This window comes from Macaca mulatta, chromosome 5, assembly GCF_049350105.2.
Source record: "Macaca mulatta isolate MMU2019108-1 chromosome 5, T2T-MMU8v2.0, whole genome shotgun sequence".
Classification (NCBI taxonomy): Eukaryota; Metazoa; Chordata; class Mammalia; order Primates; family Cercopithecidae; genus Macaca; species Macaca mulatta.
The window spans coordinates 95295536-95322763 of NC_133410.1; the positions used below are offsets into that span (position 1 = coordinate 95295536).

General features: G+C 35.9%; 1 protein-coding gene across 9 annotated transcripts in view; it reads left to right on the plus strand.

The window, feature by feature from the left end:
- The window catches only part of ARHGAP24 (Rho GTPase activating protein 24), a 528054-nt gene extending 501039 nt beyond the window's left edge, over positions 1–27015 (plus strand). For all 9 annotated transcript variants that reach the window (XM_002804123.4, XM_028848595.2, XM_078001956.1 and 6 more), the window contains 3 exons: positions 1878–1999; positions 18961–20038; positions 24808–27015. In XM_002804123.4, the coding sequence (XP_002804169.1) occupies positions 1878–1999; positions 18961–20038; positions 24808–25051 (1444 nt within the window). In that variant the 3' untranslated portion in view covers positions 25052–27015. The remainder of the gene's footprint in view (positions 1–1877; positions 2000–18960; positions 20039–24807) is intronic.
- Positions 27016–27228: the final 213 nt, after the last annotated feature.

A 27228-nucleotide genomic window follows, 5' to 3' on the forward strand; every position in this document is an offset into this window, starting at 1 on the left:
TGATTGGCACAAGTCACTGCAGGGTGTCTTACATGATAGCTTCCCAGTCCATTTTAAAATAAAATTCAAAGTTTTAATTGAGTGCAGTGCAGCATTTATGTATGTGTTTGGTGTTATGATTAGGTAAGTGTTCAAGGGACTAGGAACTATAAAGTCTAAGACTAATATCAGACATTTTGATGTTAATTGTCAATGTAACTGAGTAGAAATTCCAAATCCTCCCACAATAAGTTCCTCTAGTGATGGTTATACTTAGAAGCCAACAGGACCTTGGGTTCCAGAATTTGAAATAGCAGGAAATTATGCCACTGATAGCTTAGATTTATTAATATGGAAGCTTATAATCCAAAGATTTTGAACTAATTCAAGTTATTCTAGTGGGTGAGACAGAGATTACATTCTCCTTAAGTAAAAGGGATGAAAAAGTTTATTTGGAACCATATTGTAAGTCTTTATCTCCACAATAGAAATGCCTAACCTTGCTTGAAAGATTTAAGCAGATTTTTAATTTCAGGTATTTTAAATAAGAAATGCTAGTTTGACTTTTAGCCTTCAGTGTTACTGTAGTTTAGGCTGTATCACAGTAGTGAATGTGTGGAAATAGGCACCTTTTTAAAAAGTCTTGATATAGTAGTTAAGGGTATGGCCTCTGGTGTCACATCCTCTGGTGGGTTCCAATCTTAGCTTTCCCCCTTACTAACTCTGTCTTTGGAGAAGATTCCCCCCTCTGGTACCACATGACTCTCATCTGTAAAACAGAGACAGTAATGGTACCTACCTCAGAGAGATGCTTTGAGAATTTAATAAATTAGCACCATGACTGACACATACTAGTACTATATAAATATGTTATTTTAATTGTTCATTATTTCCTCTTTATCTCATCAGTACAATTAGCAAGCCATGAAATTATAGAAACTCTTGTATAAATGAAGAGGAGGTGAGGAATGAAGAAATGCTGAAAGATTATGAAAACAATCTCTCCTACTATTTCTTGCCTCTTACTTTTTAGCACCTAATAAATAGAAACAGTTTGCATTTGCAATGTTTTATATAATTAGAACTGTGTTTTAATTTCTACCGTATTTTATGTTTCTCTCTCTCTCTCTCTTTTTGTTCCCGAGACAGAGTTTCACTCTTGCCCCCCAGGCTGGAGTGCAATGGTGCAATCTTGGCTCACTGCAACCTGCACCTCCCAAATTCAAGCGATTCTCCTGCTTCAGCCTCTCAAGTAGCTGGGATTACAGGCGCCCGCCACTGTGCCGAGCTAGATTTTTAATTTTTTTTAATTAGAAATGGGGTTTCACCATGTGTTGGCCAGGCTGGTCTCGAACTCCTGACCTCAAGTGATCCACCTGCCTTGGCCTCCCAAAGTGCTGGGATTACAGGTGTGAGCCACCATGCTCGGCCTGTATTTTATATCATTTCTTAATATACTATAATTTTGAAGCTCACAAATTACTCCACAAAGAGGGTTAATTCCTCTTCTCTAAAATAAGGCATCCTACCAGCTGATCTTATCTACAGTCCTCTAATTGAATATAGATACAAATTATTACTTTATTAAGGGATTAGAAGGGAATCAACGTTGTTGACTCTCAAGTCCCTGTTAGTATTGTTCAAACACACCTGTTCCTTTGATTGACAGAGGAAATCAAAGCAGGCCAGACCAAGACAGATAGTTGATATGATACATAAAGTTTGATCCTTCTTAATTTGCAATATGTTTGAGTGAGAGATGTGTGAACATCCAAATAATTCTGTCTCCATAGTCATCTTTGAACATACTTTAGTTTGTAAATTTTCTAATGATTGATTTTTCTTCCACTGGCAAATTTGATCCCATTGTGTTTCGATCATATGCTTATACGCCGTAGGTTCTTGGATGAAGTACAGTCCTACTCGGGAGTTAACAAAATGAGTGTGCAGAACTTGGCAACTGTCTTTGGTCCTAACATCCTGCGCCCCAAAGTGGAAGATCCTTTGACTATCATGGAGGGTAAGTAAATGATTGTCTTACACCCTCATCAAAAGAAGCAGCAATTATCTCTTCATTGGCCAGAATCTACTCCCCTCTGAGCAAACCAAGGTAATAAATGAATACATGGCCACTCCATTTATTAACTGAAGTTCTTTAAACATAAAATCTTGCTTTGAAGAGTCAGGTATTTTTTGTTTGTGTTTACTAAACATAAAATGTATTAAATGCCTCTTCATTAGCCTTACAAGAATAAATGAAACCTTCATAAATCATACATAAAGTATTCAAGAACTGAAAAATACTACCTCACTTTGTGAGTTCAATACAATTTTCAGAAAATTCAAAAAGTTATTATTTTCAGTTAATATACATTTTTCTTAATTTTGATTTTATTTGACTGACTTAAAGAGGGGAAAATGTTTTTTTATAAGACAATGCTGCTTGTCTATTTGTAGGTTAAAACATGAAGGAATTTTTGTTATTCAAATTACAAAGTGTCTCAATTATTTTCAACAATGAACTGCACTTTGTTTTTTTTCTAGCAGGCCTAGGTGCTCTGTGTCATTAATAGCACCATTGTTTGCTGCAAACTGGACTAATTTATGATTTCAGAACTTAATAGGAAAAAGGGAAAGGGAAACAATAATTATTTTTAGATTCACTCTGGGTTTATTTAGTCTAGAATAAAATGTCCCCCTCAGTTGCCTGGATTTTACTACCTGATACTGTTCCTTTCCTTAAAATTTCAATGTTTTCATTTCTTTCGATCTTGTGTGTGAGAAAAAAAGCTTTTGCATGTCTGCCTAACATCAGTTTAATTTCCTTTGTTAAACACCAAGGGCAATATAAGTTGACCATCAGATTTCTGGCAATGAGATAGTTCAGAAAACTTAATTTCTACCTGAAGAGTCTAGCAGACATTAGAAAATATGAAATCTGAAGCTGCAAGAAGCTTGGAGATACATTGGTCCATTGTTTTTTGAAATCTTTATTATAAATTAAAATACATGCAATACATAAAACCACCACCACACACACACCCGCACACACACACAAACATACTCACATACTCACATCTTAATGAATTATATAAAACAAGTACTCTAGAAATAGCTATCTAGTTAAAAAAATAGAACTTTTCCTGGCATCCCCAAAACTCTTCCTGTGTCCTGACCCAATCCCAGCGTCTGTCATCCTAATATCCAGACTTTTATAGCAATTTCTGTGTGTTTCTTTGTAGTTTTATCACCCAAATGGACTTCCCAGATATTACATTTAAGTTTCCTATTCCTTTACTTGATAGCTTTTAAGAATTTTTTAATATACAGCATCCCCTATAACTTGCCATTTGAAAAATCATGTTATTTCACTTGTAGAGTTTCCCATAGTCTGGATTTGTTGATTCATGGATTTGTTGATTCATGGTGCAGTGTAATATATTAATAGTTCTCTGCTCTCTGCATTTTCTACAAGTTAGGACCTGGATAAAATCCATGTTTTATCTTCTTGGCATGACCTTTGATTGTGTTGTGCCCTTTAATCGGGAGACACATAATGTCACTTTATCTCTCTTTTTGTGAACTTAACAAAATTCCTAAAACTATTAATTCGCTGGAAGCTGAAATGCTGATATTGTAATTATGTGTTTTTTTCAACTCATTACTGTGGTAAAACACACGTAACATAAAATGTATCATCTTAACCATTTCAAGTTCACAGTTCAGCAACATTCAGTACCTTTACATTGTCTTGCAACCATCAACACGATCTGTCTCCAGAGCTGTTTTTATGTTACAAAACTGAAATTCCCTACCCATTAAACAAGAACTCCCCTTTCTCTCTCCCCCAGGCCCTGGCAACTACCCTTCTGCTTTCAGTTTCTATGAATTTGTCTACTCTGGGTACCTCATATACTTGTTATCATAGTGTATTTGTCTTGTTTTGACTGGTTTATTTCACTTAGCATAATGTCCTCAAGGTTCACCCATATGGCAGTATTTTAATTTTTAAGTTAATAATTGGAACACTTTTAGAAAATTTCTTCTCATCTACTACTTAGGAACCCAATGGTAACTTTAAAAGGCAAGATAAATACTGCTTGAGTCTTTCCCTTTACTTACCAGTTTTTAAAGCACATGAACAGATTTTTTAACTCCTTTAAAAGTGAGTGTTATTTTCTTTGTCTTCCCAGTATACATATTATTGTGAATATTTTAAAAATATCATTATAAGGTCATGTATTAAAATCAATTTGCTTGGTCAATACATTGTAATTACTGTCCTTCACTGAATCTCAAATTTTCCCATCTTTGGCCAGTGGAAGCATCTTCAAGTTGTCTTCTTAGTTCTTTTGACATGGCCTTCCTAGTTTGGGGTGGTAGCTATTTTTCTTTTTAGTATGACAGGATTTCTTAGGCTCATATATTTTATACCTCAAACCTGGAATCAGTCAATTTCCAAAAAACTCCTGACTTCTTTTAGTGGGGAAATGATATTTCAAGGCAAACTAGATGCTTAGTGCCAGTGGTGCTCGTTGCTACTGGCTTGGTCATTGTTTCTAGACATTTTAGTTGGCAGAGCTAGTAGATATGAATGTACACTACACATGTACATATTACATGCATAATAAACATATATACATATTTACCTATTAAAGAAATAGTGCCTCACAAGTTCACATTAGTTACAATTCAAAATTGTAACTACAGGGTTTTTATTTATTCATTTCTCTTTACAGTTTTATTCCCTTTCTTCCAAGGAATCTTGGTTTGCAAAGACACCGAGGAAAACAGAATTAGAACATCTCATAATTAATAATTTGCTCTATAACTCATCACACACAGTAGTCTCAGAATAACAATACCAACACCAGTGACGTTACTGCAAAATTCTTTACATGTGCTCTTTTAATCCTCCTTTTATTCTTTTAATATTTATACTATATGCTGTTAGAATATATACCCATTATACACTATACCCTCTCCATTTTAGTCCTCATTTAATCTTTGGTGATATGTATATAAATCTATCCACTTAATGTTCACTACTGGTCCTTGTATTGATGTCTTTCCAGCCTAGAGATTCTCAAAATGTAGTACTCAGATAACTGGGGGCCCCAGAGATGCATTCAGGAGGTCCATGGGCTCAAATATATTTTCATAATAATATGAAGATGCTGTTGCCCTTTCACTGTGTTGACATTTGCACAAGTGGTGCTAAAGCAGTGATGGCTACAGCAGCTGACACTTTAGTATGAATCAAGGCAGTGCCACCAAACCCCACTAGCACCATATTCTTCATCACCACGCATTTACAGTACGGAATAAAATGCCAATTTTACTTAAGAATGTTCTTGCTGAACAGTAAAAACTATTAATTGCATTAAATAATCAACCTTGAGAACACATTTCTTTAATATTAGGGTGGAGAGACGGCTGTCTGTACAAAGCACTTCTGCATACTGCTTCTAAAAGTAACAGAATGATCAGCTCAAGGGGAAGCATTTGTGTGATATTTGAGCAGCACTAACTGCTTTTTCTTGGAACTCCATTTTTATTTGAAAGAACAACTGACAAACTACAGTTATTCAGACTAGAGCATTTAGCAGACACATTCTCAAAAATGAACTAAACATTTCACTTCAAGAAATACAGCTGTCAGTGTGTTGCCATTGACAAAATTTAAACTTGCATGTGAAAAATTTGCATTTAAAACCTTGAGCTTGACAGCTTCCTAAATTCCTAAGCACTTTTCTAGTGAGATTAGTGTTGATATTAACAAATACATCTTGGATACTATAGAAATACGTGTGTAAGAATTTGGAGGATTAGCGTAACTCAGTGAATTTTCCAAATGGCATGTTGTCACAACGCCGTGCGTGTGAAGGATCCATTCAGGTTAACTTTTCTGACTTCACAGAGCTCAATCTCTTTTTTCACATCTTATTAAAAAATATGGCATCTTGCTTCCTGAGATATCCTGGCTTTATTGCCTTCTTGATTTTTGTTGCTCTTTCTTCCTGTTCTTTCATTTCTGTTGTCCTAGTCCTTCTCAATTTTCACCTCTCTCCTAGCAGTATCCCCTCCTTGCAAAATGCTGTCTGCAAGGGAGTCCTGGCTGGTCAGTGTGGAGAGATCTTAGGGGCTGGATGTCTGACTCCTTCAGACCTTGCCACTGGCCACCTCTATTGGACTAGGTACAATCCCTCCCAATTTTAGCCTCTCTTCTTAAATTAACTCTTTGCATTTTCCAGTGAATATCTATGTGGCACTTTGGGGATATTGTATTTCCAGGCCCATCAGAGTCCCCATTGCTCCTCTCTCCTTCCCTCTACAGAGACACTGACATCATGCAGGCCTTGTGGAAATGAGGATTTGTCTCCACCAACATATATTTGGGGATTTGGGGAGATACCCTGTCAGCTAGTGTTTTGGAAATGTTGCCCATGAGTTTTGGCTTTGCTATCCAGTTGCTCTGTTTTTATTTGAGGATTTCAGGAGCTCCAATACTGTGCTACCATCATCTTCCTAGAAGTCAGTGTTTTTGTTGTTGTTATTCTTTAAACTCTTGTTGCGTATCTTGTTATTTGAGGAGAAATCTTTTAAAAATTGCGTAGTGCCTCCTTTGTGGGTAAGAAACCTGATACCCAATGAGAAAAGTAAATTCTCTAAATACACCAATAATTGTGTAAGGGATAGGTGCACAAGTAGACAAATAAGTTTGTTTGTTTCTTTTTCTTTAAGTACAGGAAAAAATGGAGAAGCAAAATAATCCCATCTGTTATCATAATTTGTTGGGGGTCATGGGGAGGTCTCCATTCCCTGGGAGTGTAGTTGTTTCATTTTACCCAGGATCAATCAGGCCCCAGAAGAAACCAGCTCACAGCAACCAAACTTTCAGGAGACCTCACTGAGCACATAAACCACCTAGCCACATCCTGGCCCAGTCTTCAGCATGAGTCAGTATTTAAAGAAAAAGTGTTCTTGCATCCAAAAATAATTAAAAACAAGTTAGATGTTTATTGTGTCTCTAGAGAAAATACTAAATCTGACTGCATTCTTAATGCATAGAAAGTTGTTTTTTGGTGTTTTTTTTTTAACTTTTTTAAAATTCTATTTTAAGTTCTGGGGTACATGTGCAGGATGTGCAGGTTTGTTACATAGGTATGTGTGCCATGGTGATTTGTGAGCCTGTCAACCCATCACCTAGGTATTAAACCCAGCATCCATTAACTATATTTCCTGATGCTTTCCCTCCCCACCTTCCCCCAACAAACACCAGTGTGTGTTGTTCCCCTTCGTATGTCCATATGTTCACATTGTTCAGCTCCCACTTGTGAGTGAGAACATGTGGTGGTTGGTTTTCTGTTCCTGCATTAGTTTGCTGAGTATAATGGCTTCCAGCTCCATCCATGTCCCTGCAAAGGACATGATCTTGTTTCTTCTTATGGCATGGCTGCAAAATATTCCATGGTGTATATGTACCACATTTTCTTTATACAGTCTGTCATTGATGGACATTTGGGTTGATTCCATGTCTTTGCTTTTGTGAATAGTGCTGCAATGAACATATGTGTGCATGTATCTTTATAACAGAATTATTTATATTCCTTTGAGTATATACCCAGTAAGGGGATTGCTGGATCAAATGGTATTTCTGGTTCTAGATCTTTGAGGAATCACCACACGGTCTTCCACAGTGGTTGAACTAATTTACATTCCCACCAACAGCATAAAAGTGTTCCTGTTTCTCTGCATCCTTGCCAGCATCTATTGTTTCTTGACTTTTTAATAAACACCATTCTGACTGACATGAGATGGCATCTCATTGGAACTTAAACAAATTTACAAGAAAAAAACCAAAACCAACCCCATTAAAAGTGGGCAAAAAGACATGAACAGACACTTCTCAAAAGAAGACATTTATGCAGCCAACAAACTTACTTCAAAAAACTCATCATCACTGATCATTAGAGAAATGCAAATCAAAACTACAATAAGAAAGTTGTTTTAAAGTACTCTGTTATTGTCTGCCCTGCTCTCAAAACTCTCCCAAATCCATTCCATGCAGTGTCTCTCAAAACTCTCCCAAATCCACCCATGCAAGGTCTCTTGTCTTCCTCTGCCCTTCCTCATTCTCTGAATCTACTCATTTTCTTACTTCCACAAATAAGTTTCTCCTGTTTTCTTATTCATTCTCCTGATTTATATAAAATTAGACTTGGATGCCATATCTGAGGGTAGAATTAACTTTTCACAATAATAATCTTTTAAAATATATTTTAATTAATCATTCAATAAATATTCATTAAGCAACTACTTTATGCAATACTCACCAGTAAGCCTGGGAATGCAAAGATGAATAAGGAAAAGTTTTGCCCTACAGGAACTTATAGCCTTGCCTAGTTGCAGATTTGAACCGCTAAACATTCAAGTATAGTATGAAAAATGTTATATACAGGATATGTCAAAGGGCTATGAGATCAAAAAGTAGGGAATTATGGTATTTTTCTTAGAGGTCAGGGGAACCATCACAGATGGGACATTTAAACAGTTATTCCACCAGAAAAAGATATAAAGATTGGTAAGAGAGTGAGTATCTTAGTCCACTGGGGTCACTGTAACAGAACACCATAGACTGGGTAGCTTGTAAAGAACAGAAATGTATTACTCACAGTTCTGAAGTCTGGGAAGTCCAAGATTGAGGCGCCAGCAGATAGGTATCTGGTGAGAACCCATTTCCTGGTTCACATACAGCTGTTTACTTGCTGTGTCCTCACATAGCTGAAGGGGTGGAGGAACTCTCTGAGAGCTCTTTTAGGCGGGTACTAATCTTATTTATGAGGGCTCCTCACCCCCGTGACCTAGTTATCTCCCAAAGGCCTTACCTCCTAATATCATCACACTGGGGGTTAGGATTTCAAAATATGAATTTGGTTGGGGACACAAACATTCAGTGTTTAGGAGTAAGAAAGATCACAGTGCATCCAAGTGAAAAATTTGGTAAGGTCAATGATATCAGGGCATATAGGGAAGACTGGTGAAAGAATGGCTGGAAAGACTTTTCACAATATTTTCAAGGCCTTATAGACCATTCTGCATTCAGGAATCTTTGATAACTATTGAGCAAGAGCATGTTGAGATTGGATTTTTTGTTTTAGAAAAGCAATTCCTTTCTATTTTCAAGATGTAGTCTAGCTCTGTCACTCAGGCTGGAGTGCAGTGGCACGATCTCAGACACTGCAACCTCCACCTCCCAGGTTCATGCGATCCTCCTGCCTTAGCCTCCTGAGTAGCCAGGTTTACAGGCACCCACCACCACACCTGTTTAATTTTTGTATTTTTAGTAAAGATGAGGTTTCACCATGTTGGCCAGGCTGGTCTCAAACTCCTGACCTCAGGTGATCCACCCACCTTGGCCTCCCAAAATGCTGGGATTAGAGGCATGAACCACCATGCCCAGCCAGAATAGTAACTCTTATACCCAAAGGAATATAAACATCCTATTATAAAGACACATGTATGTGTATGTTCATTGGAGCACTATTCACAATAGCAAGGATGTGGAATCAACCTAAATGCCCATCAATGATAGACTGGGTAAAGAAAATGTGGGACATGTACACCATGGAATACTGTGTAGCCATACAAATAAACAAGAGCATGTCCTTTGCAGGGACATGGATGGAGCTGGAGGCCATTATCCTCAGCAAATTAACATAGGAACAGAAAACCAAATACCTCATGTTCTCACTTATAGGTGGGTGCTAAAGGATGAGAACACATGGACAGAGGAAGGGGAACAACACACACTGGGGCCTATTGGAGGGCGGATGATGGGAAGAGGGAGAGGATCAGGAGAAATAACTGACGGGTACTAGGCTTAATACCTGGGCAATGAAATAATCTGTGCAACAAACCCTCATGACACAAGTTTACTTGTGTAACAAACCTGCACTTATACCCCGAATTAAAATAAAAGTTTTAAAAAGGAAAAGTAACTCTGGTAGCTCTGGGGATTGGCTGAAGAAGAGAGGTAGTGATCAGACTGCAGACAGGCATTATCTCTCACAGGCTCTGACTTCTGAGATCAAATTTGTATTTGTGCTCATGCCTCCTAGTCATTTGCTGTGCATTTTATACATGCACAATTACAATTCAACCAAATATGCTCTACAGCTGAAGTAACCCCTGAGATACAATAGGTGTTTGCAGCATTAGCCTGATCTGAGTGAGTGTGATCCAAATGAGATGGTTTTATCTCCCAAAAGTGCTTTTATTCTTCTTTCAACAGTAGGCCGGAGTAAAAACTGCACAGGTTGGAAAATGAACCTTACATATTTACTAACCCATAATAGTTATTTCTATTTTCTTTTCTTATTTTGCTAGATGTTTAAGTGAATGAAGCTCATTATTCTTGGCTATTAACATACTATTTGCAGTCAACTGACATGAATTCTATTGAAAAACATGGAGACTGCTTTATTTTTAAAAATACTCTCTTTTAAAATTATCTTTTACTTGAAAAATTCTCTATACATTCCTTGCCATTACTCTCCTTCTTGCTACCATTCAAATATTGATGTAGCCGTTAATGATATCCTTGCTATATAAGCATATCCATATCTATATAACAGATACGTGCTTTCAAGGAAACCTTTAGAATGTTTTTTCACCAGTATTTAAAACTACTGACAAATAATATTGCATTCTGCTTCTTGTCTCGATGAAGGAATAGAGATTGTTCAAATTAAACAACTAGAAAACCAGAAAACTGTATGAAGCAGCAGTTTTTAGACACTGAACAATGGGCAATACATGCCTATGATTCATAAGAGAAGGAAAACCAATGAGCGGAACCCAGTTATTGCCTCAGATTACTACTGGGAGGCAGTTTTCACATTGTATCACAGGAAAGAAAAATGCACACAAAGTCCAGGTATTGCTGAGCTGAAGAGAGTAAGATCAGACAATGAGAGGCCCAAGGGAGCTAGAATTTGGGGGAGTAGAAAACAGAGAAGAGAGAACTAGACATAGAGCATCCAGAAATCTACGGAGGGTAGATGAGAACTGATTTATGTTTGCATGAGAGGACACTACAGAAGACTTGAGGGAATTTGCCAGAGATCCATAGTCTGAACAATTTCTGGGCCTCAAAGTAGGCTTGAAATAATTTGTCTTTCCCACAGAAAGAGTGCAAAGTCCTGATAAAGAGGCATTGTGTAGAATTCTCATAAAGGTATTACCTTAGTGGTAAGACTTAAATTATGGATTAGACCTCACAAATTTTAAAGCAACTTTTAAATGATCCAATGGGAGCACAGGGAGGAAGGGAAGGATGAATACCAGGAGCATAAGGAATTTTTAGGACAGTGAAACTATTCGGTATGATACTGGAATGACGGGTACATGACGTTATGTATTTGTCAAAACTCATAGAACATACAACACAAAAAGTGATCCCTAATGTAAACTATGAATTTTAGTTAATGATAATGTATCAATATGGGCTCATCAAGTGTATCAAATATACCACATTAATGCTAGATGTTAATAAAAGGGGAAACTGTGTTTTAAAAGGTGGTGGAGAGGAGGTATATAGGAACCCTCTGTACTTTCTTCTCAATTTTTCTGTGCACCTAAAACTGCTCTAAAAATTAAAGCCCATTAACATATAATAAATATGATTCAGCTGATCCCCAGATGCTTCACTCTGTGCCAGAACGAAGTCCAACACATCTAGAATATATATATATTTTTTAAAAATTCAGTCACCAACCGTATAAAGCCCTCAGTGTTTTCTATACAATTAAAAACTACAAGGCATGCAAAGAGTCATAAAAATATGAGCTGTAACCAGGACATAAAATAGCTAATAGAAAAAGACCCAAATGTGATTGAGTCATTTCTGATAGCAGACAAGGATATTATTATATTCTGTAAATATGTTCAAGAAGGTAAAGCAAAATGTAACATGACAAAGAGATAAATCAAATATATTTTTAAAGTTCAAGTAGAATTTCTAAGGATGAAAATTATTACTTAAGTGAATATTACACTTGAGATTAATAGCAAGTTAGGAGAAAACTTACAAAGAATAAATTCATAGTTATAAAAACTTTGTCTTTATAAGAGAAACTATCACGAAGCACAGAGGAAAAATACTCATTTTTTTCACAGAATTGATGAAAATTACAAACACAAAGAACACAGAAGCTCAGAATTAATGTAAAGGGAGCCACACAAAAGCACATCCTAAACTGCTGAGAACCACTTTAAGAGAAAAGCTTAGGAGCAGACTGAGGAACTGAGGACACATTACACACAGAAGAACAAAGAGAAATGTTGCGGAAGATTTCTTGTTAGAAATTATATAACTAAAAGACATGGATCAAAACCTTTAAAGTACTGAAAAAAATCTATTAACCTGGATTTCTATGTCCAGTGGATATATTTAAATATTTTTCAAATATAAAAAGGAGCTAAGGGCATTTTGAGAGAAAGAAAATAAATCTGTGAGTAAATTCATCACTGACGGTCTTGCACTATGAGAAATGTTAAATGGTTGTTGTGGCAGAAGGAATATGAATCCAGATAGACACATATGCACACAGATGAATGAAGAGTATTACACAGGAATAATATGTGAGTTAATATAAAATAATATTTTTCTTATTATTAATCTCATTAAAAGATAACCTATTGCATAAAGCAAAACGAAGATAATGTAATGTGGGACACATAATATATACAGAAGTGAAATGTATGATAATGACAGAATAAAACACAGAAAATGGAAGCAAACAGATGAAAGTGGACTAGTGTAAGGCTTTTAATCTGTACGCAAAGTGTTGCAATATTATTTAAAGGTAGACCATAATAAATTAAATATGAATATTATAAACATAGAACAACCACTAAAAATAAAATGAAGTATTAGCTTATAAGCCAACAATAAAGATAAAATGGAATGTTATATAATAATTAACATTTTTTTCAAATACTTGAAAAAAATAAAAGAGGAGCGATTATCAGATGCAACAAGTAGAAAAAAATACCATGAAGACAGAATTAAACCCAACCATATCAATAATTACATTAAATCTTAATGCCTTATATATTCCAGTCTAAAGGCAGAGAAAAATAAAAATTCAACACCCAACTCTATACTGTATACACATCATTTAAAATATAAATATACAGGTATGTTTAAAAACTAAATGAAAAGAAAAAATTGTACCAAGTTTGTGTGATGCAAATAAAGTAGTGCTTAGAGGAAAATTCATAAAATTATGGACTTATGTCAGAAAGAATAAAGACCTAAAATTAATTATCTAAGTTTCCTTTTCAGGGAGCTGCAAAAAGAAGAGCTAATTTAAACCAGAGAAAACAGAGGCAAGGAGTAATAAAGATAAGAACAAAAATCAATAAAATAGAGAGAGAACAAAAACAATCTAGAAAACCAGTGAAACCAAGAGCTGGTTTGTTAAAAAGATCATTAAAATTGGTAAACTGCTCATCGTACTGATCAGAAAAGAAAAAACAAAGTTACATTACCTATATCAGGTTTAACAGAAGTGACCTACCAAAGATCTTACAGATGTTAAAATAACCATAAGGGACTATTATGAACAACTTTTTGCCAAGAAATTTGTCAATGGAGGTGAAATGTTCAAGTTCCTTAAAAGATACAAACCAAAGCTCACTCAAGATTAGAAAGAAGGAAAGAAACTGAGACTAGTAAAGCAATTGAATTTGTAATTAAAAACATTCCCACAAAAACAAAAACACCTCTAACTTAAATTTACTGGTGAATTCTAACAAACATATAAAGAAGAAATTACGTTAATTGTGTACAGACTTTTTCAGAAAAAAAGAGGTAGAGGGAATTCTTGCCAGCTACTTTTATGAGGCCAATGTTGCTCTGATATCAAAACAGATAAAGACATTACAAGAAAAGAGAAATACAGAATAATATCCCTCATGAATATAGACATATGAATCCTAAACAAAACCTTACTGGATTGACTTCACCATATAAAAAGGATAATAAATCAGCACCAGTGGGATTTATCCCAGGAAGATAGGTTGGTTAGCCATATAAAATCAATCAATGTAATTCACTGTATTAATACACCACTTTAAGATACAAAAAAAACATCGTGGATGCAGATAAAAAAATTTTAAAGTTTCTCAAATTAACAAAGGTTATCTCAGAAAAATGTAGTTAAAATACCATAGTTAATGATAAAAGACCAAGTACTTTTCCTCTAAGATCAGGTTTAAGGTAAGTTTACCTTATCACACCACTTCCATTGTACTGGAAATCTTAGCCAGTAATAATAAATAAAAGGTATAAAATTGGAAAGGAATATGTAAAACAGTCAACATGAACAGTCAACATGAACTTCTATGTAGAAAATTCTATGTAATTGTCAAATAAAACTAATATAACTAATATGCAAATATGTAAAGATCACATAATGCAAAGTCAATTTATAAAACTTTATTTCTATATACTACATTGGACAAGTAGAAATTGAAATAAAAATTATTATTTAGAACAACACTCATAAATTTAAAATATTTAGGCAGAAATTTAAGAAAGCATGTATAAGACACACTCTGAAAACTACTAAACATTAACAAACAAATAAGAACTACATAAATGGGGAAATATACCCTGCTCATGTATTAGAATACTCAGTATTATTAAGCTATTAATTTTTCCAAAATTGACCTATAGTTTCAATATAATTGTCACAAAAATATTCCACCAGAATTTTTATTTGTAGAGATTGACAATCTGATTATAAGTTTTACAGAGAAGTAAAAGCTATCTAGAATAGCCCAAACAATTTGAAAGGAAATAACAGAGTTGAATATACACAACTTGATTTCAAGACTTAGTATAAAGCCACACATAATTAAAAGTATGGTATTGATATAAAGATGGACACACAGATCAATGAAATAGAACAGATAGTCCAGAAATATGTGTAGTCATTTGATTTTTGATCAATATACCATGGTATTTCAATGGAAAGGGGATGGTCATTTCCCCAAATGATTCTGGAACAATTTCATAGCCCTAAAAAATATAAATAAATTACCTCAATCCTTACCTCACATCACATACAAAAAACTTGTAATGGATCACAGACCCTAATGTAGGAGTTAAAAGTATAAGATATATAGAAGAAAATATTTTTAAAGACATCTTATGACCTTGTGCTAGTCAACACTTAGGACACAAAAGGCTCTAACTATAAAAATATTTATTTAAAAAATTATTTAGTAAGTTGGACTTTGTCAACATTGACACTTTTCAAAAAGTCAAGCCTTTTTGGAAGTGGGGACTACATTTGCAGGTTGCATATCTGATAAATAACTTGTTTTAAGGATATGTAAAGAACTCATGCAAAACAAGACAGTCAACTCAATGAAAAAAAATGGCAAAAGATTTGAAATATACACATCATCAAAGAAGATACACAAATAGCAAATAATACACAGAAGGATGCTCAGCGTCTTTAGTCATTAGAAAAACTAAAATGTAAACCATAATAAGATGTCTCTACACATTTCTTACCAAGTGTAAAGTTAAGACTGAAAATATACCAAGTTTGGCTGGTAGAAATACAAAATGTTAGAGCCAATTCACAAAAGAATTAGGTAGGTTCTTATTAACTTAAATATGCAGTAACCATAAAACCCAGCAGAGTCATGTGCTAAACGTTTACCCAAGGAAAAAGAAAACATATGTTCACCCAAGACTTGGAGTCAAATGTTCATGTCGACTTTATTCATATTAGCCCCAAACTGAAAACAGGCCAATTCTCCATCAACTAGTGAATAGATAAATTGTGGCACATCTACAGCAAGTAATACTATTTGACAATAAAAAAAACGAACTGCTACATGTAACAACACAAATAAATGTCATAATTATTATACTAAGTGGAAAATACCTAGATATGAAAGTCTACATACTGTATTATTCCATTTATATGAAATTGTAAAAAAGGCAAAACTATAGAGACAGAAAGCGTATAAAGGATGCTATGAGCCAGAGTTAGGAGGAGGGAACTGACTCCAAAGAGGCTTAAGTGTCATTTTTCTATATCATGATTAGGTGGTATTTTCAGGAGTATATACATTTGTCAAAAATCATCAGGTATCTTACAGATATCTTCAAACATGCAAAATGACACATGTACAAAGTTATTCATTGCAAAAAATACAAATTGAAACTATATTGCACAGAATACTGTCATTTGCATGTATTTTTGCATTTATATATTATATTTAAAGTCCCTAGGTTTTTAAAAGAAAAATGAAATTTTTAGCCAATGCTTATGATGGAAAGTGCCAATTATGTGGTATTTAGAGTCAACCTGGATAAAATTATATGGTTCAGGGAAGAATTGCTGGATCGTATAGCACCGTGGAACTCCAGAATCTGCTTGGACTCTTCAGAATGGGCTGGTGATTATAACCACTCTGACCTCATTGTCTGGGCTTCATGTTCCTCACTGGTATTCTAAGAAGAAAATGACAGCAAATCAAAAGGAAAAAATGATAGTGTGTTTAGTGGTACACATATCATCATTACTACCGTGTTACTCTGTCCTGAACGGCTATAAAAATTCTAAGAAAGTCCCTTTACAAGGGGCTATGGCCATTTATTGTCCCAGAGACTAGATGGAATCAAAGCTTCCCAAGATACAAAAGAGACTTCTAAATATCTAGGGACCTGACACTCATACTCCATAATTGTGGCAAGTACACTTTGACATGGCTGTTCACTGACTCATCATGGACGCCTTAGGGATGTTGCTCTTCAATTAATTACATGCGCCCACAGAGTTCATAGCTATGATGGGAAGCAGTGATACTTCAAATGTTAACATTCCAATTATAGGAAAAAGGCCCATTTTCCCAAAATACTAGACAGGGTCATATATAATGGAAACTGCAAACTTCTAAAAGTGTGTCTGCATATGGGCAAATAGTAAAATAGCATTGAATACACAATGTCTTCAAGCACAGTACACAAGTTTGACAGTGTTATTCTAACTGCTCTAAAATCCTTTTTATCAGATCCATGGCTAACATGCATGGAAAATATGATGACAAATTCGGAGATTACTAAAAGAGAAAAGAAGGCTGTGTAATACAGCGAATTGTTACTTTCAGTCTTTTTTCACAATTCTGTAATGATTGATGGTAATTCAATAGATATTTATCTTTATCTAGTTTTATCTTTAAAACTATCCCAAGTTTACTTATTACTGCTACAGTTTTAAATTGCAGCAGCTGAAATATACTAGGACAAATGCATAATTTGGAATAAGACTAAATATTACATTCCACCCTAATCACATCGTCTCTGTGCCCTGAGCAAATAGCTTAACCTCTCTGACCCTCAATTTTCTCATCTGAAAAAAAAAAAAAAAATGAATCCTATCTTTCGGACTTCCAAGAAATTTAATTTGGAAGATATAAGGGAAATATTTGCATCTACTACAGTTTTCTCAAACTGTAATGCACCCAGGAATCACCTCAGGATTCTGATTCAGAAGCTCTGCATTGGGTGCTGAAATTTTCAAGCTTCCAGATGATCCCAGCGCTACTATTCTATTATTGCTGATGTTATCTGGAAGCTGGTTTATAATGCAAAATCTCATGTTCCACCCTATGCCTACTGAATTTCAATCTTCCTTGTAACAGGATCTCCAGGTAATTTTTATGAACTTCAAAATCTGAATAACATTGATGTAGCAGTAGATCTTGCTTATTGCTGATATGCAGTCTAAAATATTAATAAGTTTTTAATAATCGCAGGAAAAGTGTGTAGAATATAAATGAATACAATATGATTTTTCCTATTCAAAATCTGATTTTGAATTATATTTCCCAGGTGTCACCAGAAGCTAAAAAGTGGTCTTGCCCCAGGTCAGGTTTCTACTCCCTGACAACCTCTCAATTAGCTGCTGTTTTAATGAAATTCTGCATTGTCAAAAGCCTTTTTTCATCATTTTCTTCACCAAATCTCAAGTTTTAAGTATTTTATATAGAAACTATATTTACTAACTAAAATCCAGCCCTGCTCTGCCCATTCCAGTGGCTGCCAGATGGCTGGTTTTCTTTGTGATTGTGGGCTGTTGGTTTTCAAGGAGAGGAGGATAAGATTAGAGCAAGTTAAAATGCCACAGACCTTGCTGCTCTTACTGACATTCCGCCATTTTTCTTAAGTAAACACTCTCCAGATTGCATCAAGCCATTAGTTAATTTACAGGATTCCAAAATAGTTGATTCTGGAAATTTTTGCTAGTTGCTTATATGGTGAAGAGGATTTTTGGAGGTCTTCACTACACCATTCTGGCTGATGTCACTTAAAATGCCCTAAAGCTTTTGAATGGCAAACAAACGTCTTATGGATTTCATTATCTTGATACATTAGAGAAACCATGCATCCACCCTGATTGTATCGGGTTCCATTTACAGATACCACTAAAGTATCTTGATAGTTTGAGGCAATTATTAGTTGAGAGGTCACAGTGACCTCCTCTTAAGAAATATTTCTCAGAATTAAATGTCAAATTTGTAATAAATATTGTATTATGATTAAGAGCCCAGGTTTTTAATGATTAACTGTGGGATCAAGCCCTGGGTCTGGTCCTTAACATGTAACCTTAATCAAGTTACTGAACCTTTATAATACAGTGATAATAACAATATATATGTATAGATTTGTTTCAAAATTCAATTAAATTACAAGAGCAAAGTGCTTGACACAGTTCATGGCACAGAGTAAATGCTCAAGTTCTTTTAGCTTCTATTGCTGTTATCATAGTTAAAAATATGTTTTGGTACTGCTGAATTTTCACTTGAACATGTTTCTTTAAGAGTCACATTGAAATAGAAATAAATAAAAACTGTCTCACTCATGCTACTTTATGTTCTATGCAATTCTAGGCACCGTGGTGGTCCAGCAGTTGATGTCAATGATGATTAGCAAACATGATTGCCTCTTTCCCAAAGATGCAGAACTACAAAGCAAACCCCAAGATGGAGTGAGCAACAACAACAATGAAATTCAAAAGAAAGCCACCACGGGGCAGTTACAGAACAAGGAGAACAATAACACCAAGAACAGCCCTGGTAGGCAGTGCTCCTGGGACAAGTCTGAGTCTCCCCAGAGAAGCAGCATGGACAATGGATCCCCCACAGCTCTATCAGGCAGCAAAACCAACAGCCCAAGGAACAGCGTTCACAAGCTAGATGTGTCTAGAAGCCCCCCTCTCATGGTCAAAAAGAACCCAGCCTTTAATAAGGGTAGTGGGATAGTTACCAATGGGTCCTTCAGCAGCAGTAATGCAGAAGGTCTTGAGAAAGCGCAAACCACCCCCAATGGAAGCCTACAGTCTAGAAGGACCTCTTCACTGAAGGGATCTGGTACCAAAATGGGCACGCACAGTGTACAGAATGGAACGGTGCGCATGGGCATTTTGAACAGCGACACACACGGGAACCCTGCAAATGGACGAAACATGAGCTGGCTGCCAAATGGCTATGTGACCCTGAGGGATAACAAGCAGAAAGAACAAGCTGGAGAGTCAGGCCAGCACAACAGACTGTCCACCTACGATAACGTCCATCAACAGTTCTCCATGATGAACCTTGATGACAAGCAGAGCATCGACAGCGCCACCTGGTCCACTTCCTCCTGTGAAATCTCCCTCCCTGAGAACTCCAACTCCTGTCGCTCTTCCACCACCACCTGTCCAGAGCAAGACTTTTATGGGGGGAACTTTGAGGACCCTGTTTTGGATGGGCCCCCACAGGAAGACCTTTCCCACCCCAGGGACTATGAAAGCAAAAGTGACCATAGGAGTGTGGGAGGTCGAAGTAGTCGTGCCACCAGCAGCAGTGACAACAGTGAGACATTTGTTGGTAACAGCAGCAGCAACCACAGTGCACTGCACAGTTTAGTTTCCAGCCTGAAACAGGAAATGACCAAACAGAAGATAGAGTATGAGTCCAGGATAAAGAGGTGAGGAAAATCTGGAGGTCGTAACTACCAGAGAGGGTTCAGTAGCCTCCTACTGTGGGATGGGATCACACTGAGGGTGACATATGCTGGCTCCAGAGTCAAACAAACCCAAGTTCACTCCACCATTTATGAGCTTTGTGACTTTGTGCAAGTTAGCTTCATCTCTGTGAGCTTTGATTCCCTAATGTAAACAATTTAAATACTAGTAGTATCTACCTCAAAAGCACATAAGAAGTGACTGAATATTTTCCTGGTACAGAATAGGCTCAAAAATGTCATCTTTGATTATTATTAAATAGATAGATTTGCATTAGAGGGTTGGAAGGAGAGGGGCTGTGAGGAGATGGACAGAGCGTTAGGAGGCTGTTAGTTTTCACTAACAAGAGAAGGATGAAACTAGGGTAAAAATAAAAGTAGAAGTAAATAAACCTCCATGTTTATTCTTTCAATCATTGAATGTTGAGAGAGTGACTTCTATCTGCCAGTCTATGTTCCAGACCCTGAGGATTCAGATGAGCTCAGAGAGGCCATAAGAGCCAGGTGACAGAGGATTGACAGGCTCATTTTCAGCCTTTGACTTTTACTCTGAGATAGAAATCCATGGAGATTTTTGAGAAGAGGGGTGACGTGAAGTGTGTTCACATGAACAAGGAAGACTGAGCCTAAATGAGGAAGAAAAACTATGATTTATAAAGATGCAATTATGCTAAAACCTAATTATATCAATGTGCATCTTCTCATAAAGTGATCAAAGTAGGAGTAGCTATTCTAGCAGTCTTAGTCCCAGTTTCAGGCTGTGTGATTTGGGCAACCCTTCCTCCATGGTGTGCTAGGATCCTCAGTCAGTTGTTATGGTGGCTTTAATTTACCTTAGCATGTTTCCTATTCATTTATCAGTTATCAGACAAAAAGATAACATACTTTCAGAAGCTATGGCAAAATAAATACTAAAAAATAGTACTTATAAATGAGATTGAAAAATTACTTCCATGGAAAGTATTCTTTTGGTAAATTTCACCGAGTGGAGTTCTGGTTTGAATTTTTCTATACAATGCAGAGTGACAGGAGATTTAAATAAAAATATAGGGTCATCATCTTAAAGGGTTACTATTCTTTCTGAATGTAGTTTTTGGAACCACTATGTATTGGAATTCTGAATTACTGCTAATCCATGATGATAAATTAGCATTTCACACTGGGAAGCTTATATTTTGAGGCAAGGGGTCACACCTTAAATGTAGGAGAAAAAGAAAAAAGTTATCATTATGAATTTGCTGATGGATACATTCATTTCTGAGGATGTTGCCGATGCATATTTGTTCTGAGATCTATGGTATATTTCAGAAATTTTGATAAGCTGATAGAACTTCCCAATAGAGGTCATCTCAATGGGCCATTTCACTGTCACATTCTTACCCTCGTGACAGGTCAAGGGAGAGGTCTGCAGTAGGGTAGGGTGGGGGACCGCTCGTGGCCTAGCCATGAAATTATAGAAAGTTAACTGTTCTGGCTAAATTTTGATCATTTCTGTTTAGAGTTATTCATTTTTCTTTAAATTCCTTTGTAACTTTACCCCACAAGCATTGAAGGTGGATGGATGGATAGATAGGTAGGTAGATGGATAGACAGATGATAGATGATTGATAATATTTTACTTTGTTTAATTATCAATGAGATATATGTTAAATTCCTTTATAGCTTTACCCCACAGGTATTAAGGGTGGATGGATGGATGGATAGATGGATAGATAGTAGGTAAATAAATAGGAGGTAGGTAGACAGATAATATTTTAATTATCAATCAATGAGATATATGGTTTTTAGTTTTGAAAGATGTGTTCTTTTTCCCTCTCCAAATTGGTTTCTTTTTCTTTCTTTTCTTTTCTTTCTTTCTTTTTTCTTTTTTTTTTTTCTTTTTTATTTTATTTATTTATTTATTTATTTAGAGACAGAGTCTCACTCTGTAGCCCAGGCTGGAGAGTGCTATGATGCAGTCTTGGCTCACTGCAACCTCTGCCTCCCAGGTTGAAGTGATTCTCCTGACTCAGCCTCCTGAGTAGCTAGGATTACAGATGTGTGCCACCATGCCTGGCTAATTTTTTTTTTTTCCTTGTGGAGACGGGGGTTACACCATGTTGGCTGGGCTTGTCTTGAGCTCTTGACCTCAAATGATCCACCCACCTCAGCCTCCCAAAGGGCTGGGATTACAGGCGTGAACCACTGTACTCAGCCAATTTCTAACTTAATTTTCTTAGAAAATATTGTATTGTGATCAGAGACGTTCATCTGAATGATATTAATCATTTGGTCTATTAAACTATTCCCTTATTACTGGATTGGGATTCTATATATGACCAAGAGCTCAAGTCTGTTTATCAGGCTATTCAAAGCTTCTACATTTCTCCTCATTTTTATCAGCTAGATCTATAATTTTTGAGAAAGATATTTAAAAATTTCTTAGCAGTATTCTGAGTTTATCAGTTTCTTTTTATAACTTCGTCATATTTTATATTGAACAATTTGAGACTACTACTAGGTGCATGGAAGTTTAGAGTTATTCATAGCTCCCTGAAGAATTGATCCTTTTATCATTCATTAGTGCTTATTTTTCATTATAATAATGCTTTTTACCTTAAAGTCCGTTTTTTTCTGATATTAATATTGTCATACCATCTTCCTTTGATTAGTAACTTCCTGATATGTCTTTTCCCTTATTTAACTTTCAAACTTTGTTTCATCACTTGATCTAACAACTTACATCTTTACAATTCTGGAATTTTTTTTCATCATCTTTTTGTCTATTTCATCTCCCCACCTTCTCAATTTTCTCTTTCCAGAACCCTTATTAAGATATGTTTGACCTTGTTAATCTGTCCTCCTTCTTTGTTAACTTCTTTTTCCCCATATTAAATTTCTATAATTATCATTTTTGAGGCATTCTAGGTAACTTTTCTCAGACCTGGTTTGTAGCTTACTAATACTCTGATGTGCTAATTCCATTCTGATACTTCCCCAGGCCCATGATTAGAGATTTTGTAGTCTCTTCTTCATAAAAACAGTTGATGTTCCAAGCTCTCAGTTAAATTACTTGTAGTTTTCTGCCTGCCTAATACTGGAGGCCTCATCTTCTGTCCTCATGTGAAAAAGGATATCCTAGCCCCAAGCTCTGTGGCCTCTATCCAAGACTAATAGCCCTCGTGTGCTTCTACTTGTTGTTCTATATTTCAGTTTCTTCCTTGGTTCTGATACCTGGAGCCGCTCTTTTATTTTAACCTTGATTATGTATTTTTAAAATATATTTCTTAAAAATTTTCCAGCACTTTTAAATGTTTACATTGGGAGGAATTTCTTCTGTATTCAACTTAGTCCTTTTCATTCCTGGAAGTTTCACACAAGCACCTGATACATGCAAACGTGTCAATATATTGTTTTGTAACGGTTGTCTTTCTCAGTATTTCAACTTCAAGTTCTTCCAACATTTTGGCTCTAAAATAGCTTTGGAAAGCAAAGAGAATACATTGTAGAATAATTCTGAGTGGCAACCAGCATAGTACCAAATTTTCAGGTAAAAATATGGTCATATGTTTAAAATAGCCTTCTAAATGATGTAAGATTACAAAATATGAAGTATTATATTTTTAAAATTCTAGTTGCTTACAAAGAGAAGGAAGATTAATTTTTAAATGTTCTTATTATCTGGGTGAAATATGAACACGTGGGGATCAAATTTTTCAAACTAGAAATATAATTGAGATTTTAATTTTAAAATTGTTATTAAAATAATCAGATTTCTGAGAGCTACACGTGCATTAATCTTTCAAATTTCGCTGGCTTGGTAAATTTGAATGAGTCCCACAGGACTTTTGCTCAGAACAGGAGAAATTAAAAAGTCAGCCATGACCAAAATACACCTCTTTTGAATAATGTATGTGTAAGATTTGGATCCTAGTGGTTATGGAGAAAACAGTCTCTGTTTTTAAAGACGTTACTGTGAATTCTACAATTATCCAAAAGCTATTAATACAGCTGTACAAAACAACTATCAATTTATACAGATATAAACTACCTATGTCCTAAGCTATATTAATAACTTGGGAAGCAGTGACAATTGGGGATAGCAAGGAATGGGCTTTATTTTTACAAAATATAAGATGCAGTGCTTATTTAACACGTGTGATCTTTACCTCTCGTATCAATGTAAGCTCACTACTCTGGGTACTCTTTTACAAGATGGGACTCTATATGCTTCCAAAAACCCCATTCTTAGCGGTGAACTTAACCAACAATGACATTTTCCTGTCACTATTTTTCCTTTTATAGAAAGCAAATGTTATGGCCCCCTGTTTTGTTTTGTTTTGTTTTGTTTTGTTTTTTCAACTTTATCAGACTTCCCCGCTGCATTTAGTATAGTCAAGTTTACAATTTAACGTCCAGGAAGCTTTCTGTCTCTTCTCTCCAGCATGTGTCACTCGTTTCTCTGTGCTGGCATTCACCTATTTTCTATTAAATGACAGCTGCTTACAAGAGAGGCCTTGGGACTAATTACTAAACTGACAGTAAATCGTCTTAGCAAATAGTAAAATAATAAAACAAAATTACATCTTTTAAATCATTGAAAGGGCTTTATTCCAATTTCCTAAGCATCATAGAGTTTAGAAAATATTTGTATGCCTCTTGCATTTCAAGTGAATAAAATCACTTTATCTCTTACTCTTGCCTCCCCGCCCGCCCCCCTCCCACCCCCACCCCCACCCCCACATCCTCTGTAGCTTAGAACAGCGAAACTTGACTTTGGAAACAGAAATGATGAGCCTCCATGATGAACTGGATCAGGAGAGGAAAAAGTTCACAATGATAGAAATAAAAATGCGAAATGCCGAGCGAGCAAAAGAAGATGCTGAGAAAAGAAATGACATGCTACAGAAAGAAATGGAGCAGTTTTTTTCCACATTTGGAGAACTGACAGTGGAACCCAGGAGAACCGAGAGAGGAAACACAATATGGATCCAGTGAGCCTGCTTTCGCCTGCCGTCTCCAATGGCTCTGGCAAGGACTCCAGGGATTCTGGTGGGATATGACTTAGAACCAGGTGGCTGGTCACCTGGATGTACAGAAGTCTAACTGGTGAAGGAATATCATTTACAGACATTAACCATCCATATCTGCAATGTGTACCAAAGTTATGTCATGCCCCATAATGCTACTGTCAAGTGTTACAACTGGATATGTGTATATAGAGTAGTTTTTCAAAAGTCAACTAAAAATGAGAAGCATATTTCAAGAATTATTTTATTGCAAGTCTTGTATTTAAAATGTTAAATCAATATGTTGTTGCAATTTAGCTTGCTTTCAAGCTTCACCCCTTGCACTTAACATAAGCTATTTTTGGCATTGTGTTATCATCAGCTTATTTTATAGATCAATATTTTTATTTCCCTTTTTGCTGAGGAAATGAAGATAAGCAAAAATATAAATATATATATATATAAATATATGAGTTATTAAAATCAGAAGAATACTTCGTGGCTGTGCTGTTTGTGCCAATAGACTTTGTCATGACCAAAAAGAGAAATGTAAATACTTTTATAAAATACAGTCGAATCACCAGGAACCTTTGAGCTGCTTTTAAAATTCTTCCCCTGGCATCACTCAGTTTTGCCTTTGCCAGACGATTTGACTTAGGAACTTTGAGACTCCATGAGAAAGTCCCTTTCTGAGGCCCACTGTCTACCTTGCCAGATCCTTGGTGTGTATCACCAATGCAGGATGCTCCTTAGAGAAGAAAAAAATGGTAAAGAATGGCATTTAACCATTCAGGCTTTGAATTACTCTGTCATTCTGGACTAAATCTCCTTAACTGCTGGATAGCTGTAGAGGAATTCTTCCTGCTACTTAGGAATTGGGAAACAATGCTTGCTAAACCATGCCCATGTGAGCACCTGTCTCCCACTCAAACCTCTCCCACCTCCCAACAATGGCACTTGAATGGCAGAATACCAGCAGTGAAATGGTATTACTGTTTCCCTCTGAGTGAAACTGCTAGAGTATGTGTCACGTAGTGACATTTTTTTCTCACTCAGGCTATTGCCATCTGGGATTCTCTCCCTACTACAGTTGGCAAAGTTGGTTTGCAGCAAGAAGCTGGTGGGAGGGGGCCAGGGTGCAGGAGGAGAAGAAGAAAAGTTTGGAAGGAACAAACTGTTTTGCTTCTAATTTTGACAGTATCAGTGTTTCCTGTTGAAAATATACAATAATTTTAAAAGATGAATGCCTAAAGTTCCAATTTTGGCAAATATGGGAACCTCAGCAATGCTAATTTTCTAGAAAAACCCAGGGCTCTTTGGAGCTAGAGTTTTGGGAGAACAGTTCTTCACAATAAGACAATGGTTTTGAGAAGCCAGGCAAATAATCTTTCTCATAGTAGAACAGAAAGTTACAAAAGTCAAAATAAGAAATAAAGACTGCATACTCGAGTTTATGGGGTTTGCGTTGTTTGAAGGTTGAATGCTTGCATGTGCTTATTTATTTTCAAGAGGGAAAGTGGTCTGTACTGTTGTCATCCTTGCCACTGTCTTGCTTTTATTTTTACCCTCCCACTGAGCAAGTGTCTGTGGCCCTATGGTATCAACCAGTACCTTTATAGCAATAACTTCTTTAATTCCCTTTTCTCTGTCTTTCAATTATTTAACCAGTTACTTCCACCTGGAAACACGATAGGAAATTCAAACTCAAAATGTGAAAATTGATCTTAATAACTCTCCCTTCATATCTTTTCACCTATTTCCAGTCCTTATCATAGTTGATAAAAACCTCAGACTCATCCAGAAAGCTATATGATGTACTAGTAAAACACAAAGATATTCATTCAAACTGCTTGGATTCCAATGGTCTACAATTTGCCAGCTGTTACTACTGAACCTTCCATGCATAACTTATTTTTCCTCTGTGCAATTGGAATAATAAAAATAATACTCCCATAGAGTTGTTATGTGGTCTTAATGAGATAGCTTGGGTTAGGCTGAGCACAGCTGCTAGTAAAATACAAAAAGGACTCCATAAATGTTAACTCATATTTTTTCCTTTTCTTTCTTTTTTTTTTTTTTTTTTTTTTTTTTGAGACAGTCTCACTCTCTCATTCTATCACCCAGTCTTGAGTGCAGTGGTGTGATCATGGTTCACTGCAGCCTTGA